We start from the raw sequence: 21,599 nt of genomic DNA, 5'->3' as shown, positions 1-21,599 counted from the left end.
GGGAGAGAGAATTCCAAGCAGGCTCTGTGCTGTTAGCATGGAGCCCGGTATGGGGTTTGAACTCAGCAACCTATGAGATCATGAACTAAAATCAAGAGTCGAATGCTTAACCAACTGAGCCACCCAGGCGCCCCGGTTCTGTCACACATTTAAGGAGGAAATGATTTTACACAAACTCTTACAGGAAATGGAGGGAAAAGAAACATATCCAAATTGGTTTTATGAGGCCAGTATGACCCTGGTACCAAAATCTGACAAGGATGTTAAAAGAAAACCATAGAACAATTTGCCTATGAGCAAAAATGCTTTAACAAAATACCTAATGGAGTTTGGCAGTATATAAAAGGATAAAACGCATAAACATGTGAAGTTTATCTCAGAAGTGCAACATTAGTTTTGATATTTGAAAATCAATGTTATCCTCTATATTAATCAGAAGGGGAAAATCATGTTAATAAATGTGGAAAAACCATTTGCCAAAATTCAGCATCTATTATTTAAAAACAAAAAGAACTTTGGAAGAGAACTTCAAGCTGATATATTTGCCACGGGCCTAACATCATACTGAATCATATCATAATAATGTAAACAGACAGCTAATAGACTGAATAGTGAAATACTCAATGCTTTTCTCCTAAAATCCAGAACAAGGCAAGGCTGTCCACTGTCATCACTTTCATTTAACATTGCATTAGTGGCAGTAGCAACTCGGTAAGGGAAGAGAAAGAAATCATTTGAGAAGTGAAGAATAATAGAGCTGTTATATCCACAGATGACATGATTACACACACAGAAGATCCAAAGGAATCAGACAAACTAGAAGCTTAACAAAGTTGCTGGATATATGGTCAATGTATTAAAAAATCAAGGGTATTTTTATATATCAACAGAAAACAAAAGTTTAAAACCAGTATCATTTATTCTGGTATCAATAAGCGTGAACTATCTCAGGATAAGCCTAACAAAATACACGCAAATTTTTACACAGGAAATTAGAGCATCGAGAGGAATTGAGAAAGACCAAAATAGTAGAAAGCTGTACATCTTTCTAGGTTGAAAGATTCAATATTGTAAAGATCATCAATTCTCCTCAAATTGGTCATTGCATCCAAGCAATTTCAGCAGTTTTATTTAATGTTTATAGATTCTATAAGCTGACTCAAATTTATGCAGAAAGGCAAAGGGCCAGAGCATCTGGGGGGCTCAGGTGGTCGAGCACCCAACTCTTGACCTCAGCTCAGGCCATGATCTCGAGGTTTGTGGGATAGAGCTCTGCATCGGGCTCTGTGCTGACAACACAGAGCCTGCATGGCATTCTCTCTCTCCCCCTCGCTCTCTGCCCCTCCCCAGCTCATGCTCTCTCTCTCTAAATAAATAAACATTAAAAAAAAGAAATGCAAAGGGCCAAGACAATCTTGCAGAAAGATAAAGTGATAGCACTTACTCTATCAGCTGTCAAGAATTCTCATAACNCTTGTGGGGATGAGCACTGGGTGTTATATGGAAACCAATTTGACAATAAACTATTTGTAAAAAAAAAAAAAAGAATTCTCATAACGCTGTAATAATTCAGTATGGTGTTGACACAGGGACAGACAGATGACCAGAACTGATGACCTTGGTAAAAATGAAGAATCCGTATACCAGTGGCTGTAGTAGATATCCCTTGTGTCTCAAATCCACTCAGCCTACACCTTAACCCCAGCTTCAGCCTGGCAGAGCTGCTCCCCACAGAAGCAACCTGACAATGCTTAGCCTTGTTCTTCATGGCCCGGACACGGTGGCGCTGGGTGCCTATGAGCTCACACTTGGCACTTGTGCATGCACTACCCAGAAATCCGTGGAGTTAGTACCCATGCAGCCACCCCTAACCAGGGGGGGTTTGGGAAGTTGACGGATAAAAGTTTTGCATTCCTCAGGCAGACAGTCTTGCGATTTATTCCCTAAGGCTCCTAGGAAGGTGCTGTGGGGTTCAGCACCAATCATAATAGTGGCCAACTCTCTGACTTATGCTTGTTCTAGGCTTTTCCACACTTCTTTTGTTCCTGGTTCCTTACTCTTCTTTCTTGGGATCAATTGACACAAAAATTGCCTATATACAAGCCTAGGTCTCTGCTTTTGGGAAAACCTAAGCTAAATAGTGGCTTTAAATAATATATCCAAAAAAAACCACGTATACATGTGTGCATCAAAAGACATGTAGAAGAATACTAAGAGCAGCATTATTCATAGTAACATTGAACTGGAAATGATCCAAGTATCCAAAAACAGAATCCAGATGGTGGTATATTCACATAATGTCATCCCACGAAGCAATGAGAATAAACAAAGCAAGGCTCACTCAAGAACATGGAAGAACCTCACCTGGTCTTGAGCGGAAAAGAACAAACCTAAAAGTATACCTCATGATTATTTATATAAAATTTAAAAGTAGGGGCACTTGTGGGGATGAGCACTGGGTGTTATATGGAAACCAACTTGACAATAAACTTTAAAAAAAAAAAAAAGTAGGGGAAACACTTCCATTACATTCCAAGTCAGGAAGGACAGTGTTTCCTGTAGGCGGACAGGAGTGACTGGGAAGAGAACTGAGGATCTTCCTGGAGTGCTGGTGATGGTCTATTCTCTAGTTCTCCTCTAAAGTGAAAATTACATGGACTTATTCACTTTTTAAAATATATTTATTTACTTAGAGAGAGGGAGAGAGAGTGTGTGTGTGTGTGTCTGTGTGTGTGTGTGTGTGTGTGCAGGAGTGGGGGAGGGGGTAGGGGGGAGAGGGAGAGAGATTGAGAGAGAGCGAGAGAGAGTACCAAAAAGGCTCCATGCTGAGCCCCATGTGGGGCTCAATCTCACAGCCATGAGATCATGACCTGAGCCAATATCAAAAGTCGGATGCTTAACTGACTAAGCCACCCAGGAGCCCCTGTCCCAATTCAATTGTATTTTTTTTTAAGTTTTTANTTATTTCGCTCAGCATAACACCCTCAAGATCCATCCATGTTGCTACACATGGCCAGATTTCATTCTTTCTCATTCAACTGTATTTTTAAAAAAATGTTTATTATTTTTGAGAGAGAGAGAGAGAGAGAATGAATTAGCAGGGGAGGGGCAGAGAGAGAAGGAAACAGAGTCTGAAGCAGGCTCCAGGCTCCAAGCTGTCAGCATGGAGCCCGAACTCACGGACCACGAGATCATGACCTGAGCCAAAGCTGGAAGCATAACCGACTGAGCCACAAAGGTGCCTCACATCTGTATTGTTTAAAAAATGTTTTAATGTCTTTTATTTATTTCTGAGAGAGAGAGAGAGACAGAGTGAGCAGGGTAGGGTCAGAAAGAGAGGGAGATACAGAATCTGAAGACAGGCTTCAGGCTCTGAGCTAGCTGTCAGCACAGAGCCCGATGCGGGGCTTGAACCCACGAACCGAGAGATCATGACCTGAGCCAAAGTCGGACGTCTAACCAACTGAGTCACCCAGGTGCCCCTACAACTGTACTTTTGAGGGTAAAAATATTTCTTTCTTCCTTACATCTGCTTTGTCCTCTATTTCTGGAATACATATACCATTTTACCTGTCCATTAGCCAGCTGGTGCATTAACACACACAAAATTGCGATATTATCTATAAGCTGTCTATAAGCTGGGGTTTTTTTTCCCCCAAAGAAAGCTGTTCTTTCCAGGGTTTTCTCTTTCTTCTAAGAAAATACAGGTAAACCATAGGTCTCCCCAGCGTGACTACTTCAGACATCTGAAGAGCAGCTTTGGTGGCTGGGATGAGAAGAGCTGAGTGATCAGGCAGATGATAAAACTACTCAGGTGGTAGAAGTCTGTGACCTTGGCTTCATCTTTGACCCCACTGAGCACTTGGTGAGTGGGTGTCCAAAAACTTCATTAAACAAGGCTGTGATCTCAGTTCCTCTTGTTTTAATACCTGTAGCCTCTGAGGGCTATTCTGCCGATTTCTGCCATCAGGTGTCCTTTAGGCCTGCCCTGGTACGGTGCAAACAACTCAGACACAGTCCCGCCTAATTCTCCTCTCCTAGCTCCTCACGGCCCTTTTTGGGAACTGAGTGGCCTACATCGCTTGAGCTCTCTTTCACCTCTGGATCTGCAAATGTTCAAGTCTTGAAGACGCTCATACTCACTACACGGTACCAGAAGGAAAACAAACATCGTTGTATCCAATTTGATTTTTAATGTGATTAGCAGTGATTCGGTTTTCAAAGAAGCAGATAAGTACAGAACAAGGGAAGACATTGCTGACATGGTCCCCAATCTCTTCTGTTCAGAACAGGCCAGTGTTGGACTGTGTACGAATGACGTGTATATTCGTGGTGTCCTCATTATTATATAATCAGAGCAAAACGACTCATCACAAAATAATAATGAATTTCATGAGAGAAACAGCATGTTTAGGGCGAACTTGTCAGTATTTGAGGCTTTTATTTATTTATTTATTTATTTTAGGAAACATAAAATGAAAACCCAGGTCTTTTAAAAAGAAATTTTGAGAGGAAACGCCCACAGATGTGTCCCCTGTTGGGAATGCATCTCTCCAAAATTCAATGTACAAAAGTCATCACGTTTCATTCCATTTTCCACAGTTTTGACTTTCTTATGCTCCCAGGTTAAGGGGACAGATTTCTACCGTATTCAGGAATTAGTAGAAATTTCATTCAGTTTGAACAGGAAGTATTCTGCGATGCTGGCCGAAAAAAAAGTTGTCTTTTTCAACCAAGCTAGAAGACGTAATTGTCAATAAAGTGCGTTTTGCGTAAGAGTACCCATTAGGAGAGTATTTTAAAGTGCAATATATAAGGTACTTTAAATAGTGCAAAGTTGCTAAATATATACATTATATGTGCAAGTCCAACTAAGGCAGGATTTTATCTACCCCTAAACCAGAGAGAACAACAGAAATATACTTCCTCACTTTTTTTAGGTGCGTGTATTTATAGGGGTGTGTGTGTGTGTGTGTGTGTGTGTGTGTGTCTGTGCCTGTATACGTTTATAACTGTTTAATGATCTGTGCAAATGTCTGAAATTCATTTCCTAGAATTTGAAACCTTGAAACACTGACATCATTATACAACCTCCACTTCCAAGTAGCATTAGGCTTGTAATAAGGGTTGGGCTATTTCAGCCTGCACGTCTGGTAAGGCAGGTATTTGGCTGCGAATTAAATGTTTAAGGAAAACGATAAAAAATACGATCACCAGAACGCTGCCAAGAGAGACCCCTAGGAAGTACGCGTAGGACGCCTCGTGCTCATCCTCCCTCGGCTTGACGCTACCATGGATGAGTGTAGGACTCTGCGTGCGAGGAGCCATGCTTGGGGCTGTGGGACGGAGCAGATCCTGGACATTCCTGAATGACCCGTTGTGTGGCATGCCGGTGATATTGAGGAGGTGACAGAGCAGGGGGTACAGATCTGTGGAGTTCATGGCTTCCTTTGTGAAATTCTTTCTGAAGGCAGGACCATGGGCTAAAAATATTGGATGCATTTCTGCTAATGCATTATCATAACCATGGTTGCCCACTGGAAAGAGAAGACAAATGAGTAAGTTAGCCAACCAGATGGGAGGAAAAGGAAAAATAAAATTTGTGTCATCGAATTTCTGAACTGAAACACGAGATATATTTAATTTGTCTTTTAAAAGAAGATAATCTTTTATGAGCAATCTCTGTAGTTGCAAACATCACAGTTCACTTTAGGAAATGAAAACTCAAATGACCACAAATCTTTCTCACAGGCTGAAGCTACCAGAAAGAGCAGAGGAGGAAGAGCAAAGAGTAAAGCTGAGCAAAGTCAGGGAGAAATGAGTGACTGTTTTTTGTTTTTTTGTTTTTTTGTGGCAGGTCAACTAATATTCAGCAAATATTTGCTCCAATTATGCTCTAAAGATAAAGGGATAAAGGTATTATTAGTCATAAAGACAATCAAGTCATGATTACCAACAAAAGGGGCAACACAAATTAAGGAAACAAAAGACGCCACAAAAATCAAATCCCCAGTGACAGCTACAATCCACTAGCGACGTTGGTGGGTTGGATCAAAATACAATTTAGCACTGTGTGTGCTTGTGTGGCTACACATAAAAACTTTAGAAGTCTTCTCATTGATCAAGAGATATAAAACTGAAGGTCGAAAATTCCTGCATAATAGAAACTGCATTTTAAAGGCATGTGTGCCTGGCATATCAGGGTGCGAGGGGAAACAGCCGCAGATGGGAAGATAGCAACCTAAGACTACTTTATTTTATTATTATTTGTTAAATTAATTAATTAATTAATTATTTTATTTTAGAGAGAGAGTATGAACTGGGGAGGGGGTGGAGGAAGAGAGAGAGAATTTCAAGCAGCCTCCACATTCAGCACAGTGCCTGATGTGGGGCTCAGTCCCACGACCAACCCTGAGATTATGACCTGAGCTGAGCTGAAATCAAGAGTTGGATGCTCAACGGACTGAACCACCCAACGCCACCCTCCCCATCAGGCTTTATTTTAAAGGTGGTGAGAATGATTAGCAAATCAGTCTCTATATCCCATATTCACTACAAGGAAACAGGCAACCAGAACACACCACTGCAAATGAGAACATTCTATATCAACTCCTCTGCAAGTCATGAACTGACCCCTCGTCGTCTCCTCAAAGTCGTTCCAAGTCTGCCTGGCACGATCCATCAGAAGAAGTCATTCTGAATGCCATGATCCTTTTTTGAGTTTATTCAAGTAAAAATAATGTTGGGTTTATGAAATCACTAGTCATTATCTGACTAGTAGGATGTGTTATTCTAGCTAATTAATTGCTGGTAACTCTGGGAAATATGCCATTAGGTAATCTGTAATGGGCTAGATGATGGCTGTGCTCACTTCCATGAAACGCTGGCATCTAGACTCTCAATTATGAAGGCAAAGATAATACTGTCATATCACACTTCTTCCTAGAGAATCAGATTTGAAATGAACTCATGCCTTATAAACGCTTTCCCATAAGTAGGGACTTCCTTTTGTAGTGGCCCTAAACATAACAGCTTGATCCAACAGACAATATTTAATAATGGATGCCTAAGGGCAGGGAGACTATGCGTGAGACTCTGTGGCAGGGGGGACACATATAGCACAGACTGTTGGGCTCTACCCTCACATTTTCTAGGAGCTCTGGGGTAGGTCCAAGAATTTGCATTTCCAATGAGTTCCCGTGTGATTTGGATACTGCTGGTCCAGGGAACATATTTGAGAACCATTGCTTTTGGACATTAGGATTTCATTCTCTTGTGGAACTCAGGCTGAGAAGGAATGTACTGGCCAAAACTTATTTGTTGAAGAAATAATTACTTCATATATTTGTTGAATAAATAATAACATTTAGGGGAGCCTGGGTGGCTCAGTTGGTTAAGCATCCAACTCTTGACTTTGGCTCAGGTTGTGATCTCACGCTTGGTGAGTCTGAGTCCTGCACTGGGCTCTGCGCTGACGGTACAGAGCCAGCTTGGGCCTCTCTCCCTACCTCCCTTTCTTCTGCTCTCTCTCTCTCAAAATAAATAAACTTGGGGCACCTGGGTGGCTCAGTCAGTTGGGCGACTGACTGTAGCTCAGGTCATGATGTCATGGTTCATGAGTTCGAGCCCCACATCGGGCTCCCTGCTGACAGCTCGGAGCCAGGAGCCTGCTTCAAATTCTGTGTCTCCCTCTCTCTCTGCCCCTCCCCTGCTTGCACTCTGTCCCTCTGTCTCTCTCTCAGAGATAAATAAACATTAAAAAAATATTAAAACATAAAGCTGGGTGACTAAATTATAAAAAATAAATAAACTTAAAAAATAAGTATGTTGGACATAATATAATGTAAATAGGAGCATTATTAAAGTTTTCTACCAAAAATAGGGGTGACCACTCTATTGTGTCACCAAACCAAAATTTCAAGAGAATACCTTGAATTTACATTAACGGTCAGGTACACATCTCCTCAGAGATGGCAGTCCCTTTCGGAGCAACTCCACTACCATAAGAGCTATCTGCATCACACATGAAAGTCTGAACGTACAGAGGCAACAATTATTCTCATGCCCACCGCCCCTGCAAAATTTTTTTGAAAAAAAAAAAAAAAAAAAGATTTTTAAAGGCTTTCTTAAAACAGCTCCCCTGGTGGGATTAAATACCAGCTTACAGATCCTTATCTGTAGGGAAAACCTGTTTGAAGAACCGGAAGCCATGTTCCTATATGCATGTTGCCACTATGACTCCCATATGTGCTACAAGCGCTATGGCCAGCCAACTGCTTTTCCTTGTGTCACCAGACCGGTTAGGGACGTAGTTCCACATTTCCGCACATCTCTTGGATATACTAAGGACCAATGCTGCAAAAAGCATGTCTATATCGTTTTGATACACTGCGGTTCCTTCATCATCCAAGTCACAGAGGAGAATCAACTCCCAGGGAACTGAGTGGTAGTCATGTCAAAGTCTATGTCAACCGGGAAAGCCGAACCCGCCCACGCAAGGTAGTCTAAAAGGGGGGCAGAGGGGATTTCATATGGGGACTGGATACAAAAGTGTGAAGAGCTGAGAGGCACACAAGGGACGGTAAGGTTACCCAAGGATTAGGAACAGTGGCCATCTCCTATTCTCTTGGCCCTGTAGGGCTGGAGGGACAGAAGGGGAGAGGTGGTGTTACCAGAGTCCAAAAGCCAGGGCTACCCAGTAGGAGCTCAGGCTGTAGAGAGAGAAGTTGGCCAGAGGGAGCTGTGATCACAGAGGAAATGAAGTCACTGTTGGAGACATAGCCTAAGATAGAGAAGGGGTGGGGGCAGGGGGGACAAATACACTGGCTTCTTCAAACTCCTGCGAGTGTCTTCTATTGGTCAACAGGTCAACACTTACCAGAAGGCAGTTTGCAAAGGAGCCTGTGAAATTTAGTCTGTAGGAGTCAGTCACTGGCAGTACAAAGTAGAGCAGGGAGAGGCAGGGGGTTTGAAAGGAAATGTGCAAATGACAGACCCCAGAAAGAAGAGTAAAATCCTGTGCATGGCTTTTCCATCTAACTTGTTAATAGCTACACAAGAAAACAATTACACATTAAGGATGGCAGAAAGCACATTAGTTTGAATGTTTGAATTTCAAATGGGATTGCCATTGTATTTGAAATTTATTCTCCACAATTATATCGCTAGATATTAGATTAAATACGTCTTGACATGACTATCCATGCCATATGCACTTCGTTTTAGAAATGTTTCCAAGGTACAAAACAAAGTTGGCCTTATTTGGTAGAGTTGGAAAGGCAAAAAACAAACAAACACAAAACTAGCAAGCTAACAATTGCAAAAAGAGATTAAATTATTATGAAATCAGAACATAATAGGGTGCAGAAAATAATTCAATTTCTAAATTTCAGTTATGCTTTTCTCAGGAACATGATGGTTATAGTTAGCAGTATAGGGCATGCCGTGTATCTTTGGTCTGATGGCATCAAGAGAAGTAAACACTTATGAGATTTCCTCTTTTTAAAGAGGAAATTTTGATTTTGATTTGCTATTAATGTATGACACCAACTAGTTATCTGATCAGTAAATAAACTGCTGTATTACCCATAGCCTCTACATTAGCAAATAACAGTGCAGAATGGGAAGAAATAGTATAACATACTTACACAGAAAGCTGTCTGACTTATTCTGTAAAACGTACCACCCTTCATCAGCCACTGCTATGATTGGTTGAATTCGACTGTTGTATTTGTAATGCCATCTCTCTGGAATCTCTTCTTTTTTGTAAACAGTAAGATTAGGATGCGCATGAACTAGTGCTTCATAGACTTCATCAAATTTACCTAAAAGAGGAGGGGTGCGGAGAGTCACTCAGAACAAGACACTCACTGTTACAATCAAAGACACCACCATGGCAACAGAGGTCAACTAACATTTCTTCCTTGCAGACACCCCACTGAGGTAAAATGCCAGCAGGCTGAACATGACAGAGAGCCAGATACTTGAGAATTCCTGTCCCTTCTAGGAGAAAATCTTGAGGGGGAAACAGACATGATTAATCTTCTGTTGTAAGTAAATTCACTTTACAGAATTGAGAGGACATGCTATAGAACTAGAAATCTCTACTCTGATTTAAAGACTTAACCACACACATGCTCATGCACGCACGCGCACGCGCGTGCGCGCACACACACACACACACACACCAACTTGTGGCACTAAGTAAAACTTCTAGGGCACTGAAATACCTAAATGAAAACAAAGAGCTAAGTTCTGAGAGATATGAGTGCAGAGAATCTCTAGACCAGAAAATATGCTGACTGGAGGATGAGAGAGCCCTTGGGAAAGGACAGATGTGCAGTGGAAAGCAGCTTGTAACATGGAAAAGTTCTTTAATTTTTTAAAATTTATTTTTGACAGAGAGACAGAGAGAACAACTGGGGAGGGGTAGAGAAAGAGGGAGAGAGAGAATCTCAAGCAGGCTCCATGCTGTCAGCACAGAGCCCAATGCAGGGCTCGAATTCACGAACCATGAGATCATTACATGACCTGAGACCAGGAGTTGGATGCTCAACCAACTGAGCCACTCAGGCGCCCTGAAAAAGTTCTTTAAAACACTGGAGGTGTGGCAAAGTGCTCCCTGAAGCTTCAAGCCATGGTATCTGGGACAGGACCTTCAATCCTTTTCTTGTTTTTCAAATCGATTTGTTGGGGCTTCCTCTCTGCCTCTCAACACCCCAATAGGGAACACACTCCACGTTTATAAGGAAAACTGAAGAGTTAATGTGATTTTTCTCAACAAAAGACTTGTTATTTTATACTGAATTTGCTAATAAGTCTGTATTCAGGTGCATATGTATATCTTAACATTCACTGTTTCATATGTTCCTCTTAATTCTCTTGTGAAGAATATGACGCTCATTTGTGAAGTATTCAAGTCTTCAAAATCCGTTCTCATTTGATACCGAAACTAACTCTAGACGGTGATAAAATAGAAGTCCAAAGTCTGAGGTTTGCTCTGCACTTCCTTTGTGAACTGGGGGTGTTAACCCTGAGCTTGATCACCCGTCTTTAAAACTGAATAACACTTAGGTGATGAGGTTGGTATGAGGCTTTGAGGAAAGGTTTGTAAGAAGTTCAAGGTATTGTTATTATTTCCTCTATTTATAGACAGGAAAAACAACTCTTCAGATGACCAACGCTCTGTCTTTCCCATACTGCACTGCTTCCCTATTAAGTAGGTCCTGCAAAAGGATCCATAGAAGGCTTTAGAGCTTCCATAAAAATCACTGGAATTGCATACAAGTTCTGTATGTTTATCCCCCTCACTTTTTCTGAGAAAGGAGGCTGTAGCTCTCATGATAGTCAGTGATTCGAAAATGGCTAAATCCATGTGCCGTAGGTATAGAGAGAACATCAATTTCAATATTCTTGGAAAAAGTGAAAAATGACATGCCGAGAAAAGAGATTTGGTCTTTTCAGAATCTAAGGATTAAATCCCTGAATATTACCAATGCACAGGCAAGCATTGGTAATATTTCAATGACGGAAACAAAAATTCCCCACTCCACTGCACTGGAGTCGCAGCCCCAGAAGACCATGCAGTCAGACTTACCTTCTTTTGGCAAGATGGCCGCTACTGGAGATTGGTCAATCAGAGTATAGTGGTCTTTATCCAGATACTGATCAAGTTCTATTACCCTTTCTTCAGAACACTGGGTCATTCCGTGATCGCTTGTGATAATTAGGTTCAGAATGTTCCACAACTTTGCCTTTTTCAGCATTTGTATGAGATATCCCAGCTTCTTGTCAATATCCGAAATGACAGGCCCCATGAGCGGACTCTCGGGTCCCAAATGGTGGCCCATATCATCGGGGTCTTCCCAATAAAGAAGACCAAGATTTATGGGCTCTTTTGATGTAAACCATTCGATAATTTTGGCAACTCTATCTTCAAATGAAACAGACTCATTGTAAGGCATGTAGTGAGTAGGAAAGCTATTATGTATTTTTACATCAGCTCCAGGCCACATGGCCGCACCACTAGAATGTCCCGCCTTCTGATTTGTGATCCATATCGGCGTTGCTTCTTCCCAAAACTCAGAATCATAAATGCTCATGTTATCCAAGGAGAAAGATTTATTCAGAATAGGATCAAACATGTCATTTGCAACAATCCCATGATTCTCTGCGAAGAGGCCAGTTACCAAAGTATAATGGTTAGGGTAGGTCTTTGTAATAAAAATATTAGTAACTTGCTTCACATGAACACCATACTTCATGACATAATGAAAATGGGGTGTTGGAACTCTATATAAGTAATCCCAACGGAATCCATCAAATGAAACCAGTAGAACCTTTTGCTGGTCTGGTTGGAGAGAAAACGTAATTGAAAATATTAATGCAGCAAGTATGAAGGATACCCAGAGAAGTTTTGAAGTCATTTTCAAAGTATTTGATCAGTTCAGTGCAAGAGAATCTGTATAAAAAACATATAGAAGTTAATGGCAATAATTTTTTTGGTAAAACTTAATACCTTACCCACATCCAACAGTGATGATACCCAGTAATCTCAATAATACCATAAATCACAGCCTGGAAGAATTATGTTGCCCCATGTGACCTGGAGCCACATGCATAATAAACTAAGTTTAGCTGCATTTTAGAAACTCCTACCTTCCAAGAATTTGGTTTAAAAACATCTCTCAAAGTAATTACTTAACTAAATTCCCTAAACATCATTCTAAAATATGATATCATTTACTTTTACAAAAATGTTTATTCATTTTTGAGAGAGCTAGCATGAACAGGGGAGGGGCAGAGAGAGAGGAGACACAGGATCTGAAGTGGGCACTGTGCTGACAGCAGAGAGGCAGAGGTGGGGCTTGAACTCTCGAGTTCATGACCTGAGCCAAAGTTGGACGCTCAACCAACTGAGCCACGTGGGTGCCCCGATACCATTTACTTTTAAGAAAAACAGAAACTTTTGCAGAGGACTTAAACTTCTGATTTCTGGTCAGAAAAATTTATATAGTCAACTTTCTATGAACACATATTTATCATTATGGTCCTTGGTAAAGGGGGGGTAAGAGGACCAACTACAGGAATCTAGAAACAGGAAAGTNATATCCCTCTAATTTCAAAGCCAAGGCCTTATGTTTGGTTCATCATGGTTAGGGATATTACTGGAGAAAGGAGGATATAGATGAACTTGTTTTTCTGAAGTGACATAAAATTTGTGATGCTCAAATATACCTGTGAAATATAATCTGCAGCCATTTATTAGTAGTTAAAGCCATAGCCTTCTTTAAATGAAAATAATTAGTTTCTGAATTAAATACAAACAGAAACATAATTCTCCTGATGCTAAAGTTCATCAACACTTAATTTTAGGAATATGTGTGAAAAAGGCAGTTGACGGGAGTAAAGGCTCTCCTTGGATCAATGTTGTTGAGTGGCTGTTGTTTAAAATCTGCATATACTTCTAAAATGTGGTTATGCTAGTCAGGAGAGCTAAGAAAACACATATGGATAAACAACACATATGTAAATTCTGTCAGCTCTCAATGGGCTTGCAAATCAAGCAAGGATCTTTGATTCCCTCCTTTCCTTGTACATTCTTGCAAGAAGCAATTTATAAGCCCACCAAAACTTGGATCCATCCACACTTTGGGCCAAGAAGTCTCCTCTGAATTCAGCTTTTGCCACCTTCCTAAATTGAATATGCTGACGACATATTTTTTTAATGTTTATTTATTTTTGAGAGAGAAGAAGAGACAGAGCTCTAGTGGGAGAGGGGCAGAAAGAGAGGGAGACACAGAATCTGAAGCAGGCTCCAGGCTCTGGGCTGTCAGCACAGAGCCCGATGCGGGTCTGGAACTCACAAACTGTGAGATCATGACCTAAGTTGAAGTCAGATGCTCAACTGACTGAGCCACCCAGGCGCCCTGAATATGATGAAGACATTTTTACACCTCAAAAACAGATCCTGTCTTGCCTTCTTGCTATATTACAGGTAAAGGTAAATAAAAACTACTCAGCATGCCCACTTTGCTTTCAGATGCAGTGTTTTTAAACTATGATTTCACCCTACCTAGGACATGACCTAAACTGAAATTGCTTTAGGTATTGGTCTCCAGACAATGGTTCAAAAATTAGATTTAAAAACTCTTTTCTCAGATGTCAATAATGTTTCCAGTTCTGGAAGGAACGTTACAAATCAATTCCAATAAGGAACTGGAAATATGTTTACTACCATCTGGCCGAGGATGCTGTTTCCTCTCCCCTCTTCCGTTCTCCTTCACCTTCCAAACACAAGGAAGGCTGTTATGAAACAAATATAATTTAAGGTCAAAAAAAAAAAATCAACTATATGAAACACCTGATTTTCTTCTAAGTAAATTAATTTAGCAACTGTGGTAAGAAGGAAAGAGCTGCTTTGCTGAACAAAGGAAAATAAACAAAGGCTAAGTGTTGCCTACAGCTTAGGAATGTTTGGTAAGGAGAACCAACATGATCACCTCGATGACATAAAGCAATAAACAGAGAGGTGGGGGGTGGGGATGAAAGAAATCTCAGATTTCGTTCTTTTCCATCCACAAAACGCTGCACAGTGCAGCGCAATCCCTAGTTCTGGGTCCAGATTTCACCGGGCTGCTGTCCAGTTCCTCCTCCCCTCCAATCCTTCCGCCACAGACAGCCTTAGAAATAGAGGAAAGGGGAGCCAAGATACGGGGAGAAAAGGAAAAGTTAAGGAGGGGTCGGGGTGTAGAGGGGGAATAGACGTCGACAGGAGAAGGAAATAGCGCCCATCTCCGCTGGGATTCACTGGGAAGGGTCTCAGCGGCGTACGCTGCGTTCCCAATTCGTAGACCTCCACCCACCGAGGCCGGCAGGTGCCCGCATGTGGCCTGTGCGCTNAAAGTTGGGGGGGGGGGTCTGAGGGGACCACGGGAGCCATGAGAGTCCCCTGCAGGCAAGCCGCCCACTCCCCTGGACTCTTACCCTCACAGCGATCCGGACGGTCTGCATGGGCTTAGGACAACTGGATGGTGGGTCTGGAGGGGGCTCCCTCCCGCAGACCCGGGCCGAGAGCTGGGAGGTGGCGGCAGAGCGAGGGGAGCCCCTTGAACTTGCAACGGCTCACCTGCAAGCAGCCTCAGGGCGAGCACCTGACCAGCACCGCCTCCCGGCCGCAGATCCCGCCTCTTGGCTCCCATTGGCTACGGTAGGACAGTTCCCTCGGCTGGGCTCGCCAAACCGAAGCCGGGCTCCTGTGAGTCGCCGCACCGCCTGTCAATCAGCCGGACCAGGGGGCGGGCGCTGCTTGCGTTTGGAGGGTAAAGTGGCCGCAGCCTGCGGGAGCAGAGGGTCACGGAGAGGCCGCAGAGACCGGGCGAGTGTGCCCGGAGCTCCGCGCCCGCTGAGGTCCGCTCGCTGCCGGGTCACACACCCTCCCGCGGTGTGCCTTTACTAATCCGGGCCGCTGTGTTGTCATGGGGGGGTGCAGAAAGATCCTAAAACGCTACCCCAGTGGTTTGTCAACACTCACTGTTTTGGTTACAAGTGCTTTTATTCTCTGATCTGATCTCTCAAGGTTTTTTTTTGTTATTCTTTTTTTGTCTTATCAAGCACTGGGGACTCTGTACCCTAGACTTTGCTCAGGGGGAACTCGCGAACACCCCAGGAAGTCGATGGGCCAGTGAAATTTTAACTCTTTAGTAGTTGGCGTGACCTGTGTTATCTCAGAAATATCTGTTTTAAAAGGGTTTAATTCTGCAGCCCCAGTGCTGCGAGATTTTTTTTTTTCAATATAAGCCCCAGAGTTTTGGAGTATGAGGTACCAGCGACTGCTCAAAGTCAATCAAGCCAGATTCAGGATTAGGTATCTGCACAGGGGGAGAGGCCACTCTGATGGTTTCCTCTAGGCTCTAGGCTCTGCTTCTAGATTTGTTCCCAAATACGCAATCAGGCCACAACCATCAGGTCTCATTTCTCTTTCAGGAAGTCTTCTGGTTTGTTAGTGGCCCTGTTGGCTTGTGGACATGTGCGAGGTTTGTCAGTTTCAACTCAGGTGTATTTACCATAAATTGTAAAGAGACCTGGAGCTCCCTTGAAAGGATTTGCCCATTACATGATCCCCTGGCCTAATTCTGACCATCTTCCAATGGAAAATAATATCTACCTGATTGTCACAATTTCGATTTCCACATCTAATTAGCCCACAGAACTGAGCAACACCAGTGGCTCTGGCTCCTCTCTGGCACTCCCGGTCCCTGTCCGGTGTGCTGGCCCTGCAAAATGAATAGACATTCTTGCTGGCAATTAAACCAGGGAAACATTTTGGTCATAGCTTTTTTCTGTTTCTCTAAGCTTCTGGTGGAGGGACAGCCCCTACCCCAATTTGCTTTCAACTGATTGCATCGTATCTTCCCGAGGGGCATCTGGGCACTCTTCCGTGACCTTTTATTTGTAGTACTTGGGTTTATGGTTTTCCACACGTGGGGCAGGGATTAGAGAGTCTGGTTTCTGTGGTTAGCCAGACCCCACGACAGTGAAGTCGTACAGATTGTTCCAAGTTCCCCAGGCCCTGTCCTTTGAAATTGCTCAAGCTTGGAACGGGGTGGCTGGACATTATAATTCCTTGTCCCCCACAAATAGGCCAGCGCGGTGTTCTCCCAAACACTCAAAGAACAGTGCATGCTGACTGGGGAGCAGAAGGAGCGAAAACCAGACTTTTATCCGGGTCACTGAACAATGTTGGACTCTGTTCAGATGATGACACTCAGCCTTGCTCCGCAAACTTTCTACGGAAGCCGTGATTGTATTTGCCAGCCACCTTCGTGAAGTGGGCACGGTACAGCTGTTAACCACAGTGCACAAGGTGACCGCAACTCAGGAGATGCTCAGGGAGTGCCAAAGGCTCTTCCCAGAGCTCCCTGTAGTGTTCACCTGATGGGCTTGTTCTATATCTCATGTCACTACTGGGGAAAAACTTGGGCATGAATACTATAGACAGAGGAATGATTGTAAAAACGTGGACTTCCTGCTTACACATCTGTACCAGATCTTCTGCCCTGTTGCCTCAATTTCTGTCTAATTGTAATTGCTACCAAGCAAATCATGGTAACATAAGTTACAGGCTGTTATTGACTTTTGTGGACTGTTCCTTTATTTTATGCTATTAAATTAATATAATCATCACTGAGCTAGTAATGTGTTTCTGAGTAATGGGGTACCAGATGAGTCAACTTCTTTCATGAGTTTTGGAGCAGGAAAGGGGTCCCTCTCCCTGTGTAAGGAAGTTTAATAGGGTCTTGAAGGCTGGATTATTTTCTTCCTCAAGAGCCAGAAGAGGTTTCTGCTAAAACTAAAATATGATGTGTACTTAATGAAATAGCCAAGATTGTCTCTGCCACAGAAGTTTTGTTTTCAAAACTGGTCTCTACCCATGTCAGGGAAAATGAGCAAATGATTTTACAATTAAAAAAAAAACCCTGGGAGGGGGGGCTGGGGGGCTCAGTCGGTTGGGCGTCCGACTTCAGCTCAGGTCATGATCTTGCAGTCGGTGGGTTCAAGCCCCCCAACAGGTTTTGTGCTGGCAGCTCAGAGCCTGGAGTCTGTTTCAGATTCTGTATCTCCCTCTCTCTCTGTCCCTCCCCTTCTCATGCTCTGTCTCTCTCTGTCTCAAAAATAAAATAAACTATAAAAAAAATTAAAACAAAACAAAACAAAAAACCCTGGGGTGCCTGGATGGCTGAGTCGGTTAAGAGTCTGACTCTCTGTTTCAGCTCAGGTCATGATCTCATGGTTCATGGGTTCGAGCCCCAGCTTGGGTTCCACACGAACAGTGCAGAGCCTATTTAGGATTCTGTCTCTCTCTGCCCCTCCCCCTGCTCATGCTCTCTCACCCTCTCTCTCAAAAACAAACAAGAAAACAAAACCTTTAAGGTTGCAATACCTTATACCACAAACTACCCAACTGAAAGAAAGTCTATCTCATGATCCTCTGCAAAATGTGGGTCTCACATATTCAACAGTCATAAGTGAGGAACCGTTGGGACTCTGTTTCTGGACTGACCTTGATTCTTGATAAAAAGTAGGTCTTTACTAATTTGGACTTAATGGAAGTTCAGCCTGATGAGTGAAAGTTGAATTATAGATTATTCAAGATTTATCCCAAGTATTTTATAGCTATTAGTAATTTAGGCTGCTAATGATATATCTGTACCTATTAGAACTATATTCTCATGCCAACAATTATATTTTTATCCTCTGAGAACTTTAGGCAAGCCAAATATAACCTTACAAACTTCTTTGTGTTCTGGTGTTTTGTAGATTGTATTCATGTGTAGCATTTTCATAAGGCTGCTGTAACAAACTCCGAAAACCAGGTGGCTGATAACAACAGAACTTTATTCTCTCACAGTTTTGGAGACTGGAAGTCTGACGTCAAGATGTTGGCAGGGCCATCCTCCCTCCAGAGGCTCTAAGAATCCTTCCTGTCTCTTCCAGCTTCTGGTAGTTTCTGATGTTCCTTGACTTGTCACAGCTAGCTCCAACCACCGCCTCCATGGTCACATGGCAGCCTCCTCTGTCTGCCTCTGTGTCTTCACGTGGCCTCCTATGACACCCGCCACTGAAATGAAGGCCCACTTCAACCAAGGAGGACCTCATCTACACGTAACTAATTGCATCTGCAAAGATCCTATTTCCAAATAAAGTCACATTCTGAGGTTCAAGGTGAACGTGGATTTTGATGGGACCCTCTTCACCCCAGTACATGTAGCTGGCAGAATGTTTCATTTATTGTTTTTTCAGAATGTGGTGTTCTCCAGTTCAGCCTAGATCAAAAATTCATGAAGAATGGTTAAAATGTCTCAAATCGAGGAAATGGACAACATCTCGTGCTGACAAGGATGCAGAAGAATTGCAACGATCATACACTGCTGGTGGGAATGACGAAGCCACTTTGAAAGATAGTTTGGAAGTTTCTTATAAAGTTAAATATTCATGTATTACGCAAGCCAGGAATCCCACTAGTATTTAGTATCTAGTATTTAGACTAGAGAAATGAAGACAATAACCTCTCAAAACTTACAGGCACATTTTAGTAGCAGCTTTATTCCTAATCATTAAAAACTAGAAACAACCCAAATGTCCTCAACTGTGAATAGATGAGCAAATTGTGGTATATCCATTAGTGGGATACTACCCACCAATAAGAAGGAATGAAGTGGTGATATGTACAGTAACATGGGTGAGTCTCAAAAGCATTCTCTGTTCTCTGATTTCACGAAGGACTCCATCTCCACCTCACCTGGGTATGAGCCACCTGCTGGCCTATTTCCTTCTCTACTCTCTCATGAGGACTGTTTCATAGGAGAATCCATCTAGTGTGAGTGGATGTTTGCTGATTTACTCATCTGTTCTCGCTTAGAACTAAAAACGTATGTTGGGGCCCCTGGGTGGTTCAGTTGGTTAAACGTCTGAGTCTTGATTCCATCTCAGATTGTGATCTCATGGCTCGTAAGATGGAGCCCTGCGCTGGGCTCTGTGCTGACGGTGTGGAGCCTGCTTAGGATTCTCTCTCCTCTCTCTGTCCCCCACCCCAACTTGTGCACGTGCTCGCTCTCTCTGTCTCAAAATAAATAAACATATAAAAAAAGAACTAAAGGCACATGCATGTCTGGATTCGCTGGCCAGAGTTGCTCATGGTAGTGGGACAGAGTAAACTCACTGACCCATCCATAGAGATTTAACCTACTATTTTCTAAATAACAGCTTCATTGAGATTCAATCCACATACAATAATATTCACCCATTTAAAGTATAAAATTCAGTGGTAGCCACCATTTAAGGTCTCCCAGACCTGCTTTAACCAATCAAACATTCACTCATAGGACATGAATAGAATAATGAGACTATTTTACATTTGTATACAGCTTGATAGTTTTTGATGTACGTTTTGAACACCTTCACCAACCAACCGTTGTTGAGTTTGTTTCTCATGGCCACTCTCTACATTTGGTGAAAATGAGTGTCTTTACCCAAGCTACATATTTAAACATTTGAACACAGGGCAAAGATAATAATTTCTACAAGAGGAGCAGACAGAAGTGATACAGAAATACACAGGACTGAGAAATTAGTGCTGGCTGAAGAAGACATTGGGATTTCATGGCAATGGTAGGCATGGAGAGGCTGGTGTTCGAGCAATGTCTCGAAAGACAGGAGGGATTTCCCTAGAATAGATGGAACACAGAAGATTGCAAGCAAACTCCTAAGGTGAGAAAGTCCAAGGTATATTTGGGGGTAGTGAATAGAGACCCCCATACTAACAGGCCTTGAAAACTGGACCAGGAGTTTGGAGTTGTCCTTGTGGACGTTGGTTGGGTGGGGCAGATGAAGGTTTTTGCAGAAGGGCACATTGTCACCAGAGCAATAAATACCATTTTTCAGTCACTAGTGTTGCTAGGTGGCACAATGGCCCAGCACACTGACATTTACCTGATGTCAAGGCTTAATTGACATCGAAATGAACATTACTTCTTCAATTCATTAGGCGGGAATTGCCAGTTCTCATGCCATGGCTCAGATTAACCCATTCTTTGGACTCTTGTACTGAAAAATGGAAAGTACTTGGGCTTTTGGTTTCGTTCACATTGAGAGTCGGTATGCTTTTCTTTTCTTGGTTTTTCTTGGCCTATTCCTTTTTTTTTTTTTAATTTTTTGTATAGTTTATTTTTTAATTTTTTAGATAGAGACAGAGCATGAGCCAGGGAGGGGCAGAGAGAGAGGGAGACACAGAATCTGAAACAGGCTCCAGGCTCTGAGCTGCCAGCACAGAGCCCGATATGGGGCTCAAACCCACGAACCGCAAGATCATGACCTGAGCCGAAGTCGGACACTTAACCGACTGAGCCACCCAGGTGCCCCTCTTGGTCTATTCCTAGTGCACTGTGTGGCCATGCTGTCATGTCATGTGTTTTCAGTGCTACCACAATTTTAGGATGTGAACCTATCATTAAATCACAGACTTGTGAGTCAGAAGAAATAGGCATCAGCACACATGGGTATATGCTTCCCAGTCATTTGTGGAAGCGACTTCATTGTCATATGCTATAAGTTGTTTTGCACATTTTTATTAATTATAAAGTCAACAGGAAAGGGGATGGTGTACAGGCAAGGTGAAAAGTAGAAGGGGCATTTTAAACGTTCCCAGAATGGGTACTATAGCCTCACTGAAGAAAATATCAAAGCACAGTAGGCAGCCGGATGTTAAGACTACGAGAAACATAGAAGAGATGGGGACAGTGGGACAGTTATAAAGCTGGAATAGTGGTCACCTGCATGGAAGAGCAAGAGAGAATCCCAAGCAGGCTCTGCACTCTGTGCTGAGCCTGACACGGGGCTCAGTCTCACAACCGTGAGATCCTGACCTGACTGGGAATCAGGAGTCAGAAGCCTAACCAACTGAGCCACCCAGGAGCCCCTAGAAGAGATCCTTTTTAAAAGAAGCTTAAATGAGCCTCTCATCTGTTTGAAATGTATCTTTAAGCCACTGAGTTTGGGGCTTTCTTGGCAACCACGGCTTAGTTACCAAAGTAATTAACTCA

General features: G+C 42.6%; 1 protein-coding gene across 1 annotated transcript; it reads right to left on the bottom strand.

Moving 5' to 3' along the window:
- Nucleotides 1-4,173: 4,173 nt before the first annotated feature.
- On the bottom strand, nucleotides 4,174-15,151 carry ENPP5 (ectonucleotide pyrophosphatase/phosphodiesterase family member 5). Its single transcript, XM_077764846.1, has 4 exons — nucleotides 14,986-15,151; nucleotides 11,597-12,460; nucleotides 9,648-9,824; nucleotides 4,174-5,537 (listed from the first exon to the last, which is right to left on the bottom strand). The coding sequence occupies exons 2-4, from the start codon at nucleotides 12,423-12,425 to the stop codon at nucleotides 5,110-5,112; spliced, it is 1,434 nt and encodes a 477-aa protein (XP_077620972.1). The 5' UTR covers nucleotides 12,426-12,460; nucleotides 14,986-15,151; the 3' UTR covers nucleotides 4,174-5,109.
- Nucleotides 15,152-21,599: the final 6,448 nt, after the last annotated feature.

The sequence above is a fragment of the Crocuta crocuta genome, unplaced genomic scaffold, assembly GCF_008692635.1.
Source record: "Crocuta crocuta isolate KB4526 unplaced genomic scaffold, BGI_CrCroc_1.0 scaffold44, whole genome shotgun sequence".
NCBI classification, from domain to species: Eukaryota; Metazoa; Chordata; class Mammalia; order Carnivora; family Hyaenidae; genus Crocuta; species Crocuta crocuta.
Note: the sequence above shows the minus strand (reverse complement) of the source record. Positions and strands in the feature narration are given on the sequence as shown.

Bases quoted from the DNA above. Each gene is read 5' to 3' on its own strand.
- ENPP5 (XM_077764846.1), bottom strand. From the start codon at position 12,425: ATGACTTCAAAACTTCTCTGGGTATCCTTCATACTTGCTGCATTAATA. The intron at 9,825-11,596 runs GTAAGTCTGACT...CTCCTCTTTTAG, and splicing joins GGCCATCTTGCCAAAAGAAG to GTAAATTTGATGAAGTCTAT. The intron at 5,538-9,647 runs GTAAGTATGTTA...TTCTCTTTCCAG, and splicing joins TAAGTCAGACAGCTTTCTGT to TGGGCAACCATGGTTATGAT.